Below are 12,720 nucleotides of genomic sequence, written 5' to 3'. Positions count from 1 at the left end.
GGAGCCCTTTGATGTCCTGGTGCCGCCCCCGTCCCCAGGCTCTGTGGTTTCACCCCAAGGTTGCCAGAGCCCCCCAGGGCAGGGGTGTGCACCAACACCAGAGCCCTGTCCCCTGCCCGCTGTGGGGTGGGCATGAACACAGGCTGGTGGGGGGTCTGTGCTGGCTCCTGATGGCTACTGCAGGAGTAACGTGCTGCTCCTTGCTCGCCGGGTGACCTTGGGTTGGTCACAGTGGCACCTGCTGCCCTCCACGCAGCAACCCTGGAGCAATCTCCCTTTGCCACCCCATTAACCTTATTTAAGCTGGGAGCCTAACGAGCGTAGGAAATTAATTCCTTCCCTTCCTCCGCTCCCCGGGGCAGAGGCTCGGCTCAGCGTGCTGCACACCCCCCTGGGATCACAGGCCTCTTTGACTTGACCCCCCCTCCTCCCTCGTATTTGGGGAGGATGTTTAACAAGGGAGACGGAGGGGACAGCTCAGCTGGGGGGAAACAAAGGCGCCTTCAGTGCTCGCCCTGCTCCGTGTGCCCGCTCAGAGCCAGCGCTCGGGGCGTTGCTGATGAGCTCACCCTCCTACCACGCCGGGCGACAAACCTCGCTTATCGGCCGCTCTCGCTGCTCCTGTGCCGGGGGGGTGCTGTCTTCTCACCCCCCTCACCGCTCACACCACCCGCTTTGTCACTATTAATAGAAACCCGCTCACCCTTTTGCCCTAGGCTGGTCTGAAGCCTTGACACAGGAGCTGGTGGCTGTGATGGGCGATGTCCTACCCACGGCAGGGGATGGGGATGCTGGTGAACACCATGGCCTAGGCTTCAGTGTGCTGTGGAAGGCTGATGTAGAGTACGTGCATGGTCCCCATCTCCTCCAAGGGAGCTCACAGCCAACTGAGACCCTGCTGAGATGGGCCAGTGTCTCCCTAGATGCTTGCAGGTGTTGGATGGACCTGGGGGCATCTGGTTCTTTGTCCCAGCTACTTCCTTGCTAGCCCCATGCCCCACCAAGCCCTGCAGCTGTGTCCTGGGCACAGCAGGGGAGGATATCTCACCTGGAGACCACCACCACATTGCTGAGCAGGAGCCTGCTCCTGTCCTGCCTGTGCAGCGCTCTGCAAGCACCCCAGGGAGGATCTGCCCCTCTTCCCTCCCTTCCAGCCTCTGCAGAGGGGTGAGTAGAGGGCCATGGGAGACGAGTTTTTACCCTCACTCATCACCTGCTTGAGCTTCTCACATGGCTGGAGCAGGTGTCCCCCCCCCAGGAGGTGCATGCTGGCAGGGGACAGCGAGCAGAGCATGAGCAGGATCTGAGTCCTATGGCTGTGTGTCTGCTGTGGGGTGTTTTTCCAGCTCAGGGAGCAGGAGTCCTGCTCCTCTTGTGGTTACCCTCTCCTTCCACATGGGCCAGGGGATGCTGCCAGCTCCCCGGGCTTGCTTGTTCCTTCTGGAGCTGTGCTGAGGTTTCTCCCCCTGCCTGAAGGCTACCTATCCTGGTTTGGCCTGCCCACAGGAGATGGGCACTGGCAAAGCCGCCCTTGCCGAAAGGCTGAGGCTGCTGTTTAGCTTGGCGCTGGGAAGTGGGGAGGAAGCAGAAGGTCTGTGGAGATAGAAGCCCATCGGCTGGGGCGGCAGGAAGAGGCTCGTGAGCCGCATCCTGCCTTGTGTCCTGGGGAGGCAGTGATTTGGGGCTGGGCACGCTGTCTCCTTGCCCGGGGGCTCATCTTGGCTGGCGCTGATCAGCATCAGCCAGCTCCTGTTGGGTTCCCTTTCAGCCAAAAAGCTTTAAAACAGCCGTTGGTTTTGCTGCGCTGCCCCTGCTTGGGGCAGCAGTGCCAGCCTGGTCCCGGGGCACTCACTCTGTGCCCCTGGCTGTGGCTTGCAGGGTGGAAGGTGGACACCTAAAATCCTGGGTAAAACCTCTAGCAGCCCAGTTTTTGACGGGTGTTGGGCAGAGTAGATAGGGCCCAGCAGAAGCTCGTTAAAGAACATGAGTAATTAAGATCTCAGCATGAGTAACATCATCCTGCCCTTCCCCTGGGAAATATGCCCCATGCCAGCCCTCTCTGCCACCCAGCTCTGCTCCTCCAAGGCCCTTCCCCTGGCAGAGCCCAGAGGGGCAGTCCAGGGTGTCCCCGATGCTCTGTGCTGCTGGGGCACATATTCTCCCCTCTTTACAAACCATCCCCATCAGTCAACACATCCAAGCCGCCTCTGCAGTCACCTCTGGCCTCTCCTCCTGTCCCTGGAGACCCAAAGCCAGCTGCATGCTGCCCCATCGCTGTGCCGCAATGACTTTCAGTTGCTGCCAAGAGAAGGGATCCTGCTTGTGCTTCCACTGGAAGAAAGCAGCTTTTTTTTTCCACCCTCTGTAGCCGCAGGTTTGCTGGTGTCTCTGAGCTTGGCCTCTCCAATGCAGGCCATCTCCTGCAGGTGCTGGACCCTGCTGGTGTGTAAAAATGGGAATTTGGCTTTGGATCCAGCTCAGCTTTGTCTTATCCTGCTCGGAGGAGATAAGGTACAGGAGGAGACCTGGGATGAGGATGTTGATGAATGTGCAGAACGGGGGGTGTGGGAGCTCATGAGAGATTTGGAGTCCAGAGCTCACCTTGTTCAAGTCCTTCCCATCCCTGGCCAACGCGTTTTCCCAAAAGCTGTTGGTCAGCTGCTGCCGGCACCATAAACACTGCTGTCGGTGATGATTTTTTTTTTTGTATCCCTGCTCTGATACGAATATGCAGATATTCTGAATGTGCAGATGTTCTGGAGCCTTGCTGCACAGGTAACCCCCCAGCTGCAGTGTCCTTTTGCTTCATAAAAACTAGCCCATGAATCACCACGTTTAAGAGAAGACCTACACTTTTACAGGTTGTGCCTCTAATGGTGATTTGCAGTGAATTCTTTTTCGCTGGGCTCTCCCCAGCTCTCCTGCCTGGCTCTGTCTGCTGGGCTGATGCTGTGTTCAGATGTGGTGGCTTCCCAGGAGCTGGCAGGTGCTGGGATCTGGCAGAGTGATGGCAAAGCAGATAAGCAGTGGCTTCTGGTGCGGTTCCTCTTTGCCAGGACCCTCTTGGCTGCTCTGGGGCCATGTGTGTTGGACTGATGCCGGGTGGGGAGAGCCCCTCTTGCGCTGCAGTCGCCGTCCCCTCCCCAAGCAACTTTCGGGGCAGGGATTGTCCCTTGGGGCAGTGACTCCATGCCTGGAGGGAAGAGTGGGGTGGCCTTGGAGCAGTGTGGATGAGCTGGGGTGATACGGGGAGGAGTGAGAGCAGGGCAGAGGAGGCTGCTGGTGGTGAGTGTGGGGCGAAAGGCTCTAGCCTATGTTTGGGGACCCTGTGGAGGTGGCACTGGGCTGGAAGGTCAAAGGTGGTCTGAGCACAGCAGGGGAATACGAATGTCCCCCAGGAGGTGAGGGGTGGGAGGATGTCTCCCTGGGTGGCATTGCCAGGTGGCTCTGCAGATGGCATCTGGGTTTCCTTTCCTTCCTTCCTTCCTTCTCCTCACCACCACCCAGTGCCCGTCACAGCGAGGGGGCACCAGCAGCAACGATATACTGTTGGAGGGCCAGAAGTGTAGTTTTATCTCTGTGGAAAAATATGTCTGAGCCCTTTGATAGTGGTCCAGTAGCCCTGCAGAGCTGGTGTTTCCATTCACGGGCTCAGCAGGATGTGTCCCAGCGTCTGCGTGCAGGTGGAAGGGCTTGTGCACGTTTGTGCTCAGCAAACACCATCAGATCCCTGCTGGGCCAGCTGGGAGAGACTCCCATCCTGGGGCCTTCTACACATCCCAGCCCCTTCTGGAATGTGTAGCCCCTTCAACCCCAGCACCCCGACACCACCCTGGCTGACAGGCTTTTCCCTGCTCCCCACCAGTGCTGGACCAGCTCCTGCCAGAGCTCAGCGTCTTGCTCAAGCTGCTGGACCACGAGTACCTGAGTGCCACCACGCAGGAGAAGAAGCTGGCCGTCTCCACCATCCTGCAGAAGCTGCAGCCATCCACAGGTCGGTGTCCCACTCCCACTGTGTCTGTCCCCAGGGACACTGGGTGTCCTCAGCATCTGCCCTGGGCCAAAACCCCAGCGTGGCAGGGAAAACCATCTGCCGGGCAGGGTTGAGCTGCCTCTGTGCCCAGAGCCCAGCACCTGCTCAGCCCCTTCAGGGCACTTTGCTCCCTGGTGTCACTTCCCAGCTTCTTCCCAGCCCCGAGTGCAGGGCTGGCGTCAGCCCTGCCATGGCTGCGGGGGGGCTGTTCCCTGCGGAAACGCCACTTCGCAGAGGTCTTCCTGCCACCGGTTCTGCTGAGCGCAGGGGTTTCCGCGGGAAGGCCAGGAGGAACGTGCACCTGGGGCTTCACAGCCTTCCCACTTTCCTGCCCTCCTGGGGAGGAGGCAGCAACATCCCCGGGGACTTCTCTGCTCCCCGGGTGCCTGCTCCGGGGGAGAGCCCCATGGTATGGTGGGGTGGGCTGGTCTGTGTCCTTGGGTGGTGTTTGTAGGGATGGGGGGGGTGCCAGTGCTTGCCTCAGCCACCCTGCACACCCCTGGGCTGAAAGCATCCCCTTTTCTCCTAGGGAAGGATGTGGACTACATGTACGTCAACACAGCGTCCCTGAGCAATGGCACCAGCTTCGTGGAGTCTCTCTTCGAGGAATTCGGTATGTGTGGCCAACATGGAGTGACACTGGGGGGTACCACTGGGTGGGTGCCGTGCTGGCCTTGGGGTCCCTGCTAACAGCAGGAGCTCTTGGGGTGCCCTGGAGAAGGACGGTGGAAGCTGCATCCTTGTGTCCAGGGTGGGCACCACCACCTCAGGTGCTTGCTCCCACTCCACTGCAGCTGCCTGGGGACTGGTCGTGGGGGGGGTCCACAGACACCCCAGCCCAGCTGCGTTTATCAGTGATGCCCATCTCCCAGCACCTTCCCAGTGAAGGGCCATGGGTCCTTGCCTTGGGGGTGCCCAGAGGACATGGCTGGGAAGGCCAGCTCTGGGGTTTCCTCCTCCTTTCACCCTCTCCGCTTACCCCTGGGCAGACTGTGACCTGCGGGATCTCCAGGACATGCAGGAGGAGGAGGGGGACACCGGCGATGGCGTTGGCTTGGAGCTGGCGAGGAACCAGACAGCAAAAGCCGTAAGTCCCTGAATGGCCACCTGCGAGGTCTGCTCTGCACCCGCACGGGGAGGTGGCGGTGGCCGGGGCTGGGACCCCTTCCTGTCCCTTGCCACCGTGGTACCTGCTGGGACTCATGATCCTCTCCTCTGCCTGGGTAATGCTGATGGTGTTTCTGCCAAAGGTTCCTGTGGACGCTGCTCCACCACTGCCCACCACTCCCCCGCCTGAGGATTACTATGAGGAAGCCCTGCCCTTGGGCCCCGGCAAGACCCCCGAGTACATCACCTCCCGCAGTGAGTCCCACTCCGGGGGGGGCAGGAGGGTGGGGGGACCCCTGCAAGCTGCATCCCCCCTCCTGCCTGCCCGCCTGCCAAGGCAGGCAGCCCTCAGCGGGCACGACGGCTCCTCCCGGGGAAGGAAATGTCTCTGTTCCCACTGGCATTGCTCCCGCTCCGCTTCCTTCCCATCCCGCTGCGCTGTTAGTGCCAGGAGTTGTTTTCCCCGGCTGGACTGAGAATGGGGTGATGGGGAGAGGTTGGAGCCACAGGGGGACCCGAGATGCCCTGGGAGGGTGTGCTTTGCTCTCCCCCGGCCTGCAGGCTTGCTGCTCGGAGCATCCTTGGGGGGAAACCAGGTGTAACAGCCCCAGCTGCCCTCTGCTTCCTCCACAGACAGCTCCAGCCCCCCCAACTCCATCGAGGATGGCTATTACGAGGATGCAGACAGCAACTACCCTGTCACCAGGATGAACGGGGAGCAAAAAAACTCCTGTAGGTATCTGGGTGCTCTCACCAGGGAGGGGAGAGCTTTGGCAAAGTCCAACCCCGAGATGGGGGCTTGGAGGTCTGGTGGGGCTGGGCTGGAGTCCAGTGGGGTTGAGGCTGGAGGCCGTCTCATGTGTCAGAGGCTGCTGGGCAAAAAGCAAGGAGCGTGGAGTGCTGTCATGCAAACCAGAGCCCCCAGAGGACATGGCTGGGAAGGCCAGCTCTGGGGTTTCCTCCTCCTTTCACCCTCTCCGCTTACCCCTGGGCAGACTGTGACCTGCGGGATCTCCAGGACATGCAGGAGGAGGAGGGGGACACCGGCGATGGCGTTGGCTTGGAGCTGGCGAGGAACCAGACAGCAAAAGCCGTAAGTCCCTGAATGGCCACCTGCGAGGTCTGCTCTGCACCCGCACGGGGAGGTGGCGGTGGCCGGGGCTGGGACCCCTTCCTGTCCCTTGCCACCGTGGTACCTGCTGGGACTCATGATCCTCTCCTCTGCCTGGGTAATGCTGATGGTGTTTCTGCCAAAGGTTCCTGTGGACGCTGCTCCACCACTGCCCACCACTCCCCCGCCTGAGGATTACTATGAGGAAGCCCTGCCCTTGGGCCCCGGCAAGACCCCCGAGTACATCACCTCCCGCAGTGAGTCCCACTCCGGGGGGGGCAGGAGGGTGGGGGGACCCCTGCAAGCTGCATCCCCCCTCCTGCCTGCCCGCCTGCCAAGGCAGGCAGCCCTCAGCGGGCACGACGGCTCCTCCCGGGGAAGGAAATGTCTCTGTTCCCACTGGCATTGCTCCCGCTCCGCTTCCTTCCCATCCCGCTGCGCTGTTAGTGCCAGGAGTTGTTTTCCCCGGCTGGACTGAGAATGGGGTGATGGGGAGAGGTTGGAGCCACGGGGGGACCCGAGATGCCCTGGGAGGGTGTGCTTTGCTCTCCCCCGGCCTGCAGGCTTGCTGCTCGGAGCATCCTTGGGGGGAAACCAGGTGTAACAGCCCCAGCTGCCCTCTGCTTCCTCCACAGACAGCTCCAGCCCCCCCAACTCCATCGAGGATGGCTATTACGAGGATGCAGACAGCAACTACCCTGTCACCAGGATGAACGGGGAGCAAAAAAACTCCTGTAGGTATCTGGGTGCTCTCACCAGGGAGGGGAGAGCTTTGGCAAAGTCCAACCCCGAGATGGGGGCTTGGAGGTCTGGTGGGGCTGGGCTGGAGTCCAGTGGGGTTGAGGCTGGAGGCCGTCTCATGTGTCAGAGGCTGCTGGGCAAAAAGCAAGGAGCGTGGAGTGCTGTCATGCAAACCAGAGCCCCCATGCTGCAGAAGGGATGAAATTGGTGCCCCTGTCTGTCACCATCATGGGGAAGGGGTGTCCCTGCCTACAAAGCTTTTGTGCCCTGCGTGAGCTGCCTCTGCCGTGGCGGAGGAGAGTTGAGGCAGGGACACCACTGGAGAGCCCTGCTCCTCTGTGCCCTGAGGAGGTGTGGAGCAGAGGGACAGCACATGATCCTCTGTTGTGGGTTGAAGTTTTCATCCAGGCTTTCAAAGTTTGAGGCTTGCAAAGAAATTAGCCAGCCCAGGGGTTTGGATAGTCGCACCTGGGGCTGGCATTTGGCCCACGAGCATCCTGCCTGGTTTAGAAGGGAAATGGAGAGGGCTGGGGTCAAAATGCTGCTGTTTTCAGAGGATGACATGGAGTCCATCCATCCCAGCACCCAGCCCAGGTTCTGTGCTGGAGCCCACCGGGCACACAGACCCCTGGCAGTGTGTGAGCATGCCTGGCAGGCAGAGCCCTTGGGTGCCAGTTGGGGTGACTCGCCTGATTCCTTCCAGACAATGACTCGGATGCGATGAGCAGCTCTTACGAGTCATATGATGAGGAAGAGGAGGAGGGGAAGGGCCAGCAGCTGACACACCAGTGGCCGTCGGAGGAAGCCTCCATGAACCTGGTGAAGGATTGCAGGATTTGCGCTTTCCTGTTGCGCAAGAAGCGCTTCGGACAGTGGGCCAAGCAGCTCACCATCATACGGGACAGCAAACTGCTGGTGAGCCCAGAGATGGTGGGGGACAGAAACCTGTTGATGGGCTGGGGGGAAGGTTGGGTCCAGGATGAAGAAACTTAGCACTACCCAAGCCAAGCCCCTGCCCCAAGGCTGCCACTGCTCTGCAGAGCACATGCAGGTGCTGCCCTCACTTCCCTTGCAAGAGAATGGAGGGCTCCCATCTTTTGGGACCCCGTGGAGTGAGAGGGCACCCCACAGCCCTCCATGACCAAGGCTGTTGAGCCACCTCCGTCTGTGCCCCCTGAGAGGGACCCCAGCTCTGCCCAGCATGGCAGCGGGACCGGCAGGTTTTGGTCAAGCTCTGAGCAGTTCCCTTTGCTTCCTCCAGTGCTACAAAAGCTCCAAGGACCGGCAGCCACACGTGGAAGTGCCCCTGGGGACCTGCAACGTCATCTACGTCCCCAAGGACGGGCGGCGCAAGAAGCACGAGCTGCGGTTCTCGCTGCCGGGGGCCGAGGCGCTGGTGCTGGCCGTGCAGAGCAAGGAGCAGGCTGAGGAGTGGCTGAAGGTACTATGGCTGCCCCCCGCTTCGCCTGGGGGGCTGCAGACCCTCCTTGGCATCCTCCCTGGCTGCAGCAGGGAGGGGAACTGCCCTGGGAAAGGTTTTGTTCCCCTGGAAGGGAAAGGGGGCTTTGCTCCCATCTCTTATCAGCTGGAGGGGGGCTGGCCAGCTGCTTCCCAGGGCCTGGGCGTCTCCGGCGCTGATAGCCCCTGTGGGGTGGGGATGTTTGCTCTCCCCCTCCTCTTCCCCATGTCCCTTTCCTGCCTTTGTTCAGGGGCAGGAGGCGGGGGCCACAGGGAAGGAGCTGCGGGTGGGAAAGGAGCCTCCACACACACCACAAAGCCAGCTGTACCCCAAATGTGGGAGAACAGGGTTACTTTACACGGCCTGGGCAAGCCATGCTGCGCCTGCCTGTAAAATGGGGGTTCCTGAGGTGTCCTGTGCTGGCAGGATGACTGAGCTCAGCACCCAACTCCCTCACCTCTGAGATTTCCAAAATCTCTGGCAAAACTGGTTGCAGGTTTGAAGGGGTGAAGGGGTGCAATCCCCCAGGCAAGTCGGGCTAGTGCCCTGAGCAGGGCTCACTGCCCTGTCCTGCAGAGACCAGGACCTCTCTCCCCATGGTTCAGCCCAGCTCTGGTGGTGGGATGGGGGCTTGCTGAGCCAGGGAGAGGAGCCCTGGCCTTTGGCTCCATTTTGAGGGGCTGCTGGGGGCTGTCTCCACAGGTGATAAAGGAGGCGAGCAGTCCGGCAGCGGGCGGGATGGAAGCCCCCACCTCCCCAGTGATGCCGTGCAAGATGGACCTGGATAAGGTGATGGTTTCTAACCGCCCTGCCGAGGTGCTGCGTGGGGCTACTGCAGTCAAGCCCGGGGAATGGGGGTGCAGGGGGAGCACCAAGCTCCCGGTGCTGCATGGGCCACCCTTCCCACCCTCCCAGCGGGTCTGCGGGGCTTATGGGGCTCCCCTAGCACCGGGGGACATGCCACCGGGGTGGGAGGGACAAAGGGCCCATAGTGGCCATTGCTGGGGGCTGTGCAGGGGGGATGCTGCTGACAGCGTGCCTGCTCTGCTCCCCCTGCAGCGGCTGTCGCAGGAGAAGCACACCTCGGACTCGGACAGTGTGGCCACGGGTGAGACCACCTCCCCAGCAGCACGCAGAGAGCCCGGCGAGCACGGTACAGCCCCTGGGCCCAGCCAAGCAGGCTGTCCCCCAGCCAGGGGGACCAGCTGTGTGTACCACAGCTGGGGAGCATCCTCTCCCGGTGAGGGGGGATGCCTTGACATACACCAGGGACATACAGCTACTCTGTCCTCCTTCCAGGGAAAGGCAAAAAGAGCGGCTTGGCTGACCTGAAGGGCTCAATGAGCCGGGCGGCGGGGAAGAAGATCACCAGGATCATCAGCTTCTCCAAGAAGAAGCCTTCCCCTGAGGACACACAGACCTCCTCCACCGAGGAGGACATCCCCTGCTGTGGTTCGTGCTGGCTGGGGGCAGAGATGGGGCTCGACTCATGGGGGGGCTGGGAGCGGTGGGGTACTGTCATCCTCCCGCTATGGGGGACATCCTCTCCCTATGGGAGGTAAGGGGGTGGTGGGTTGGGAGCAAGGTCACCAAGCTGATGGAGAGGTGTGACATCCCCCTGGGATAAGAAATTGTGCCTGGTCCTGGCTCTGCAAATTCCTGTGGTGCATGGGAAGGGGTGAGGGGTCACCCATGTCCTCCCAGAAAACAGGCTTGGGTGACTGTGTGGCACTGAGCTGGCACCTCACATTGGTCCGGGGACCCCAGCTGGCTCTCTGTAGGGAAACTGAGGCACAGAAGCACCAAACGAGTAGGGAGCCATGCTGTAATCTCTGGGAAGCCCTGTCTTATTAAAGCTTGCCCAAGATCTGGCTGAGCAGACTTCTCTCGACCCTGCCGCCCCCCAGGCTACCTCAGCGTCCTGGTTAACCAGTGCTGGAAGGAGCGCTGGTGTCGCCTGAAGGGCAACACCCTCTACTTCCACAAGGACCGCACCGACCTGCGGACCCACGTGAACGCCATTGTCCTCCGGGGCTGCGAGGTGGTCCCGGGGCTGGGCCCCAAACACCCCTTCGCCTTCCGCATCCTTCGCAACGGGCAGGAGGTGGTCGCACTGGAGGTGAGTGGGCAATAGGGTGGGCAGGGTGTGCCAGTCCCATGAGGAGGGGGCTGCCAAGCTGGGGGAGCATCTCCTGTGATGATCAATGTTTGCATGGAAGTGATGCCTTATTTTCCCCTCCCCGGAACGTTAGGGAAGCCCAGGGCATCATTTGGGTGAGCTGGGGGCAGCCACAGAGGTATTTGCAAACTGGAGGCAGGGAGGAGGCTGGTGGGGCTGAAGCAGGCAGGGTGGGTGGAGGTTTGGGACTGGGACCTCCCACACGTGCTTAGGTGCTTTCTCTTGGACCCCCCTAAGTCTTGCACATGTGCTTTGTGTCAGAAGGCCCTTCTCCACAGTGAGGGCAAGGGGCCAGGAGCTGGGCGTGCATCCCAACCCTTCCTCTCTCCTGCAGGCAAGCTGCTCTGAAGACCTGGGCCGCTGGCTGGGTCTGCTCTTGGTGGAGACGGGCTCACAGACGGCACCAGAAGCCTTGCACTACGACTACGTGGACGTGGAGACCATTGCCAACATAGTGACAGCTGTGAGGCACTCCTACCTGTAAGGCTGTCCTCCTGCTGTGCCGTGGGCTGGGAAGGGGCTGTGCCAGGGGCAGAGCATTGGGCTGGGGATGGTGGTCCCTGTGTGCTCCCTAGAAAACGCATGGGCTGGGACACGGTTTGTGCTGGGATCTCAGGGAGAGCCAGTGTCCCAGTGGCTGGTGGTTTCCAAAGCAGGGCAGCTTCCCTCAGGCAGGATGGAAAGCAGAAGGTGTTTCATCAACACTGAGGAAGGACTTAAAGCATATGTGTGATAGGGTAGGGTGGAAGGAGTGGAGTAAGGTAGAGTGCTTGTGAGCGAAGCTGGGACAGCAATGCAGAAAGCCCTCTGAGGCGGAAGGGCTCTCTGAGGGGCTGGAAAGGATGTCTTGGAAAGGAAGACCCCATCCCTTCTCTTGCAGGTGGGCCAGCTCCTCCCAGGATCACCAGCCAGACTCTTCCCCTGTGGTGTATGATGATGTCCCCTACGAGAAGGTTCAGGTGAGCATGGCTCCATGGCTCTCCCTCTCCCATCACTGTGGCCAGGCTACAGAAGAGGCCCTGAGAAGCCTTGGCTGGGCTGCAGTGGCCCCACGGGTGTTTCAGCACACTCTCCCTCCCGTCCCCACGGCAGGCTGAGGAGGAGCCGGGGCGGCCAGCAGGAGCCCAGGTGAAGCGCCATGCCTCCTCCTGCAGCGAGAAGTCACGGCGGGTGGACCCACAAGTCAAAGTGAAGAGACATGCGTCAAGTGAGTGGGGGCCCTCAGCCACAAACCCCCGTGGGGGGACCCTGGCCAGTGTGGGAGGACGCTTTTCCTCCCAGGGGGTCTGTGGCCAGGCTGGGGCTTGGCCAGTTCCAGCACATGGATGAGGGGTTGTGCCACGCAGGTGGCATCGGTGCAGCCGGGGCCAGAGCCTTCATGATGGGCTGTCTTTGTGCGTGCAGGTGCCAACCAGTACAGGTACGGGAAGAACCGGGCCGAGGAGGACGCCAGGCGATTTCTGACAGAGAAGGAGAAGCTGGAGAAGGAGAAAGCATCGATCCGCAGCGAGCTGCTGTTGCTGCGGAAAGAGAAACGAGAGCTGCGGGAAGCCATGAAGGGCAGCACGGGTAGGTTGGTGCCATCTGAGCCCTGTGGCTGCTCAAAGGCACAGAGGTGCTGGAGCGGGTCCAGAGAAGGGCAACGAAGCTGGTGAGGGGTCTGGAGAGTAAGTCTTATGAGGAGAGGCTGAGGGAGCTGGGGGTGTTCAGTCTGGAGAAGAGGAGGCTGAGGGGAGACCTTATCACGCTCTATAACTACCTGAAGGGGGGGTGTAGAGAGGCAGGGGTTGGTCCCGTCTCCCAAGTCACAGGAGATAGGACAAGGGGAAATGGCCTCACGTTGCACCAGGGGAGGTGTAAATTGGATATTAGGAAACATTTCTTCACTGAAAGGGTTATCAGACATTGGAATAGGCTGCCCAGGGAAGTGGTTGAGGCACCATCCCTGGAGGTGTTCAAAAGACAGGTAGACATGGTCCTCAGGAATATGGTTTAGTAATTTTAATTTCCTATTTCTTTTTTTTTTTTTTTTGTCAGAGTTAGGTTGATGGTTGGACTAGATGATCTTTAAGGTCCCTTCCAACCTAGAC

The 12,720-nt window shown here is 60.7% G+C and overlaps 1 protein-coding gene across 1 annotated transcript in view; it reads left to right on the top strand.

Annotated features, from left to right (window-relative positions):
* Nucleotides 1-6,138: 6,138 nt before the first annotated feature.
* Nucleotides 6,139-12,720, top strand: part of AFAP1L1 (actin filament associated protein 1 like 1) — a 9,470-nt gene continuing 2,888 nt past the window's right edge. The window contains exons 1-13 of the mRNA XM_014948038.1: nucleotides 6,139-6,233; nucleotides 6,397-6,508; nucleotides 6,887-6,985; nucleotides 7,696-7,907; nucleotides 8,254-8,433; nucleotides 9,154-9,240; nucleotides 9,511-9,604; nucleotides 9,751-9,903; nucleotides 10,359-10,570; nucleotides 10,965-11,110; nucleotides 11,511-11,589; nucleotides 11,723-11,837; nucleotides 12,035-12,199. Coding sequence (XP_014803524.1) covers nucleotides 6,162-6,233; nucleotides 6,397-6,508; nucleotides 6,887-6,985; nucleotides 7,696-7,907; nucleotides 8,254-8,433; nucleotides 9,154-9,240; nucleotides 9,511-9,604; nucleotides 9,751-9,903; nucleotides 10,359-10,570; nucleotides 10,965-11,110; nucleotides 11,511-11,589; nucleotides 11,723-11,837; nucleotides 12,035-12,199 — 1,726 coding nt within the window. The 5' untranslated portion in view covers nucleotides 6,139-6,161. The remainder of the gene's footprint in view (nucleotides 6,234-6,396; nucleotides 6,509-6,886; nucleotides 6,986-7,695; nucleotides 7,908-8,253; nucleotides 8,434-9,153; nucleotides 9,241-9,510; nucleotides 9,605-9,750; nucleotides 9,904-10,358; nucleotides 10,571-10,964; nucleotides 11,111-11,510; nucleotides 11,590-11,722; nucleotides 11,838-12,034; nucleotides 12,200-12,720) is intronic.

The sequence above is a fragment of the Calidris pugnax genome, unplaced genomic scaffold (assembly GCF_001431845.1).
Source record: "Calidris pugnax isolate Ruff unplaced genomic scaffold, ASM143184v1 scaffold27, whole genome shotgun sequence".
In the NCBI taxonomy this organism is placed as follows: Eukaryota; Metazoa; Chordata; class Aves; order Charadriiformes; family Scolopacidae; genus Calidris; species Calidris pugnax.
This window is presented reverse-complemented; position numbering and strand designations above follow the sequence as displayed.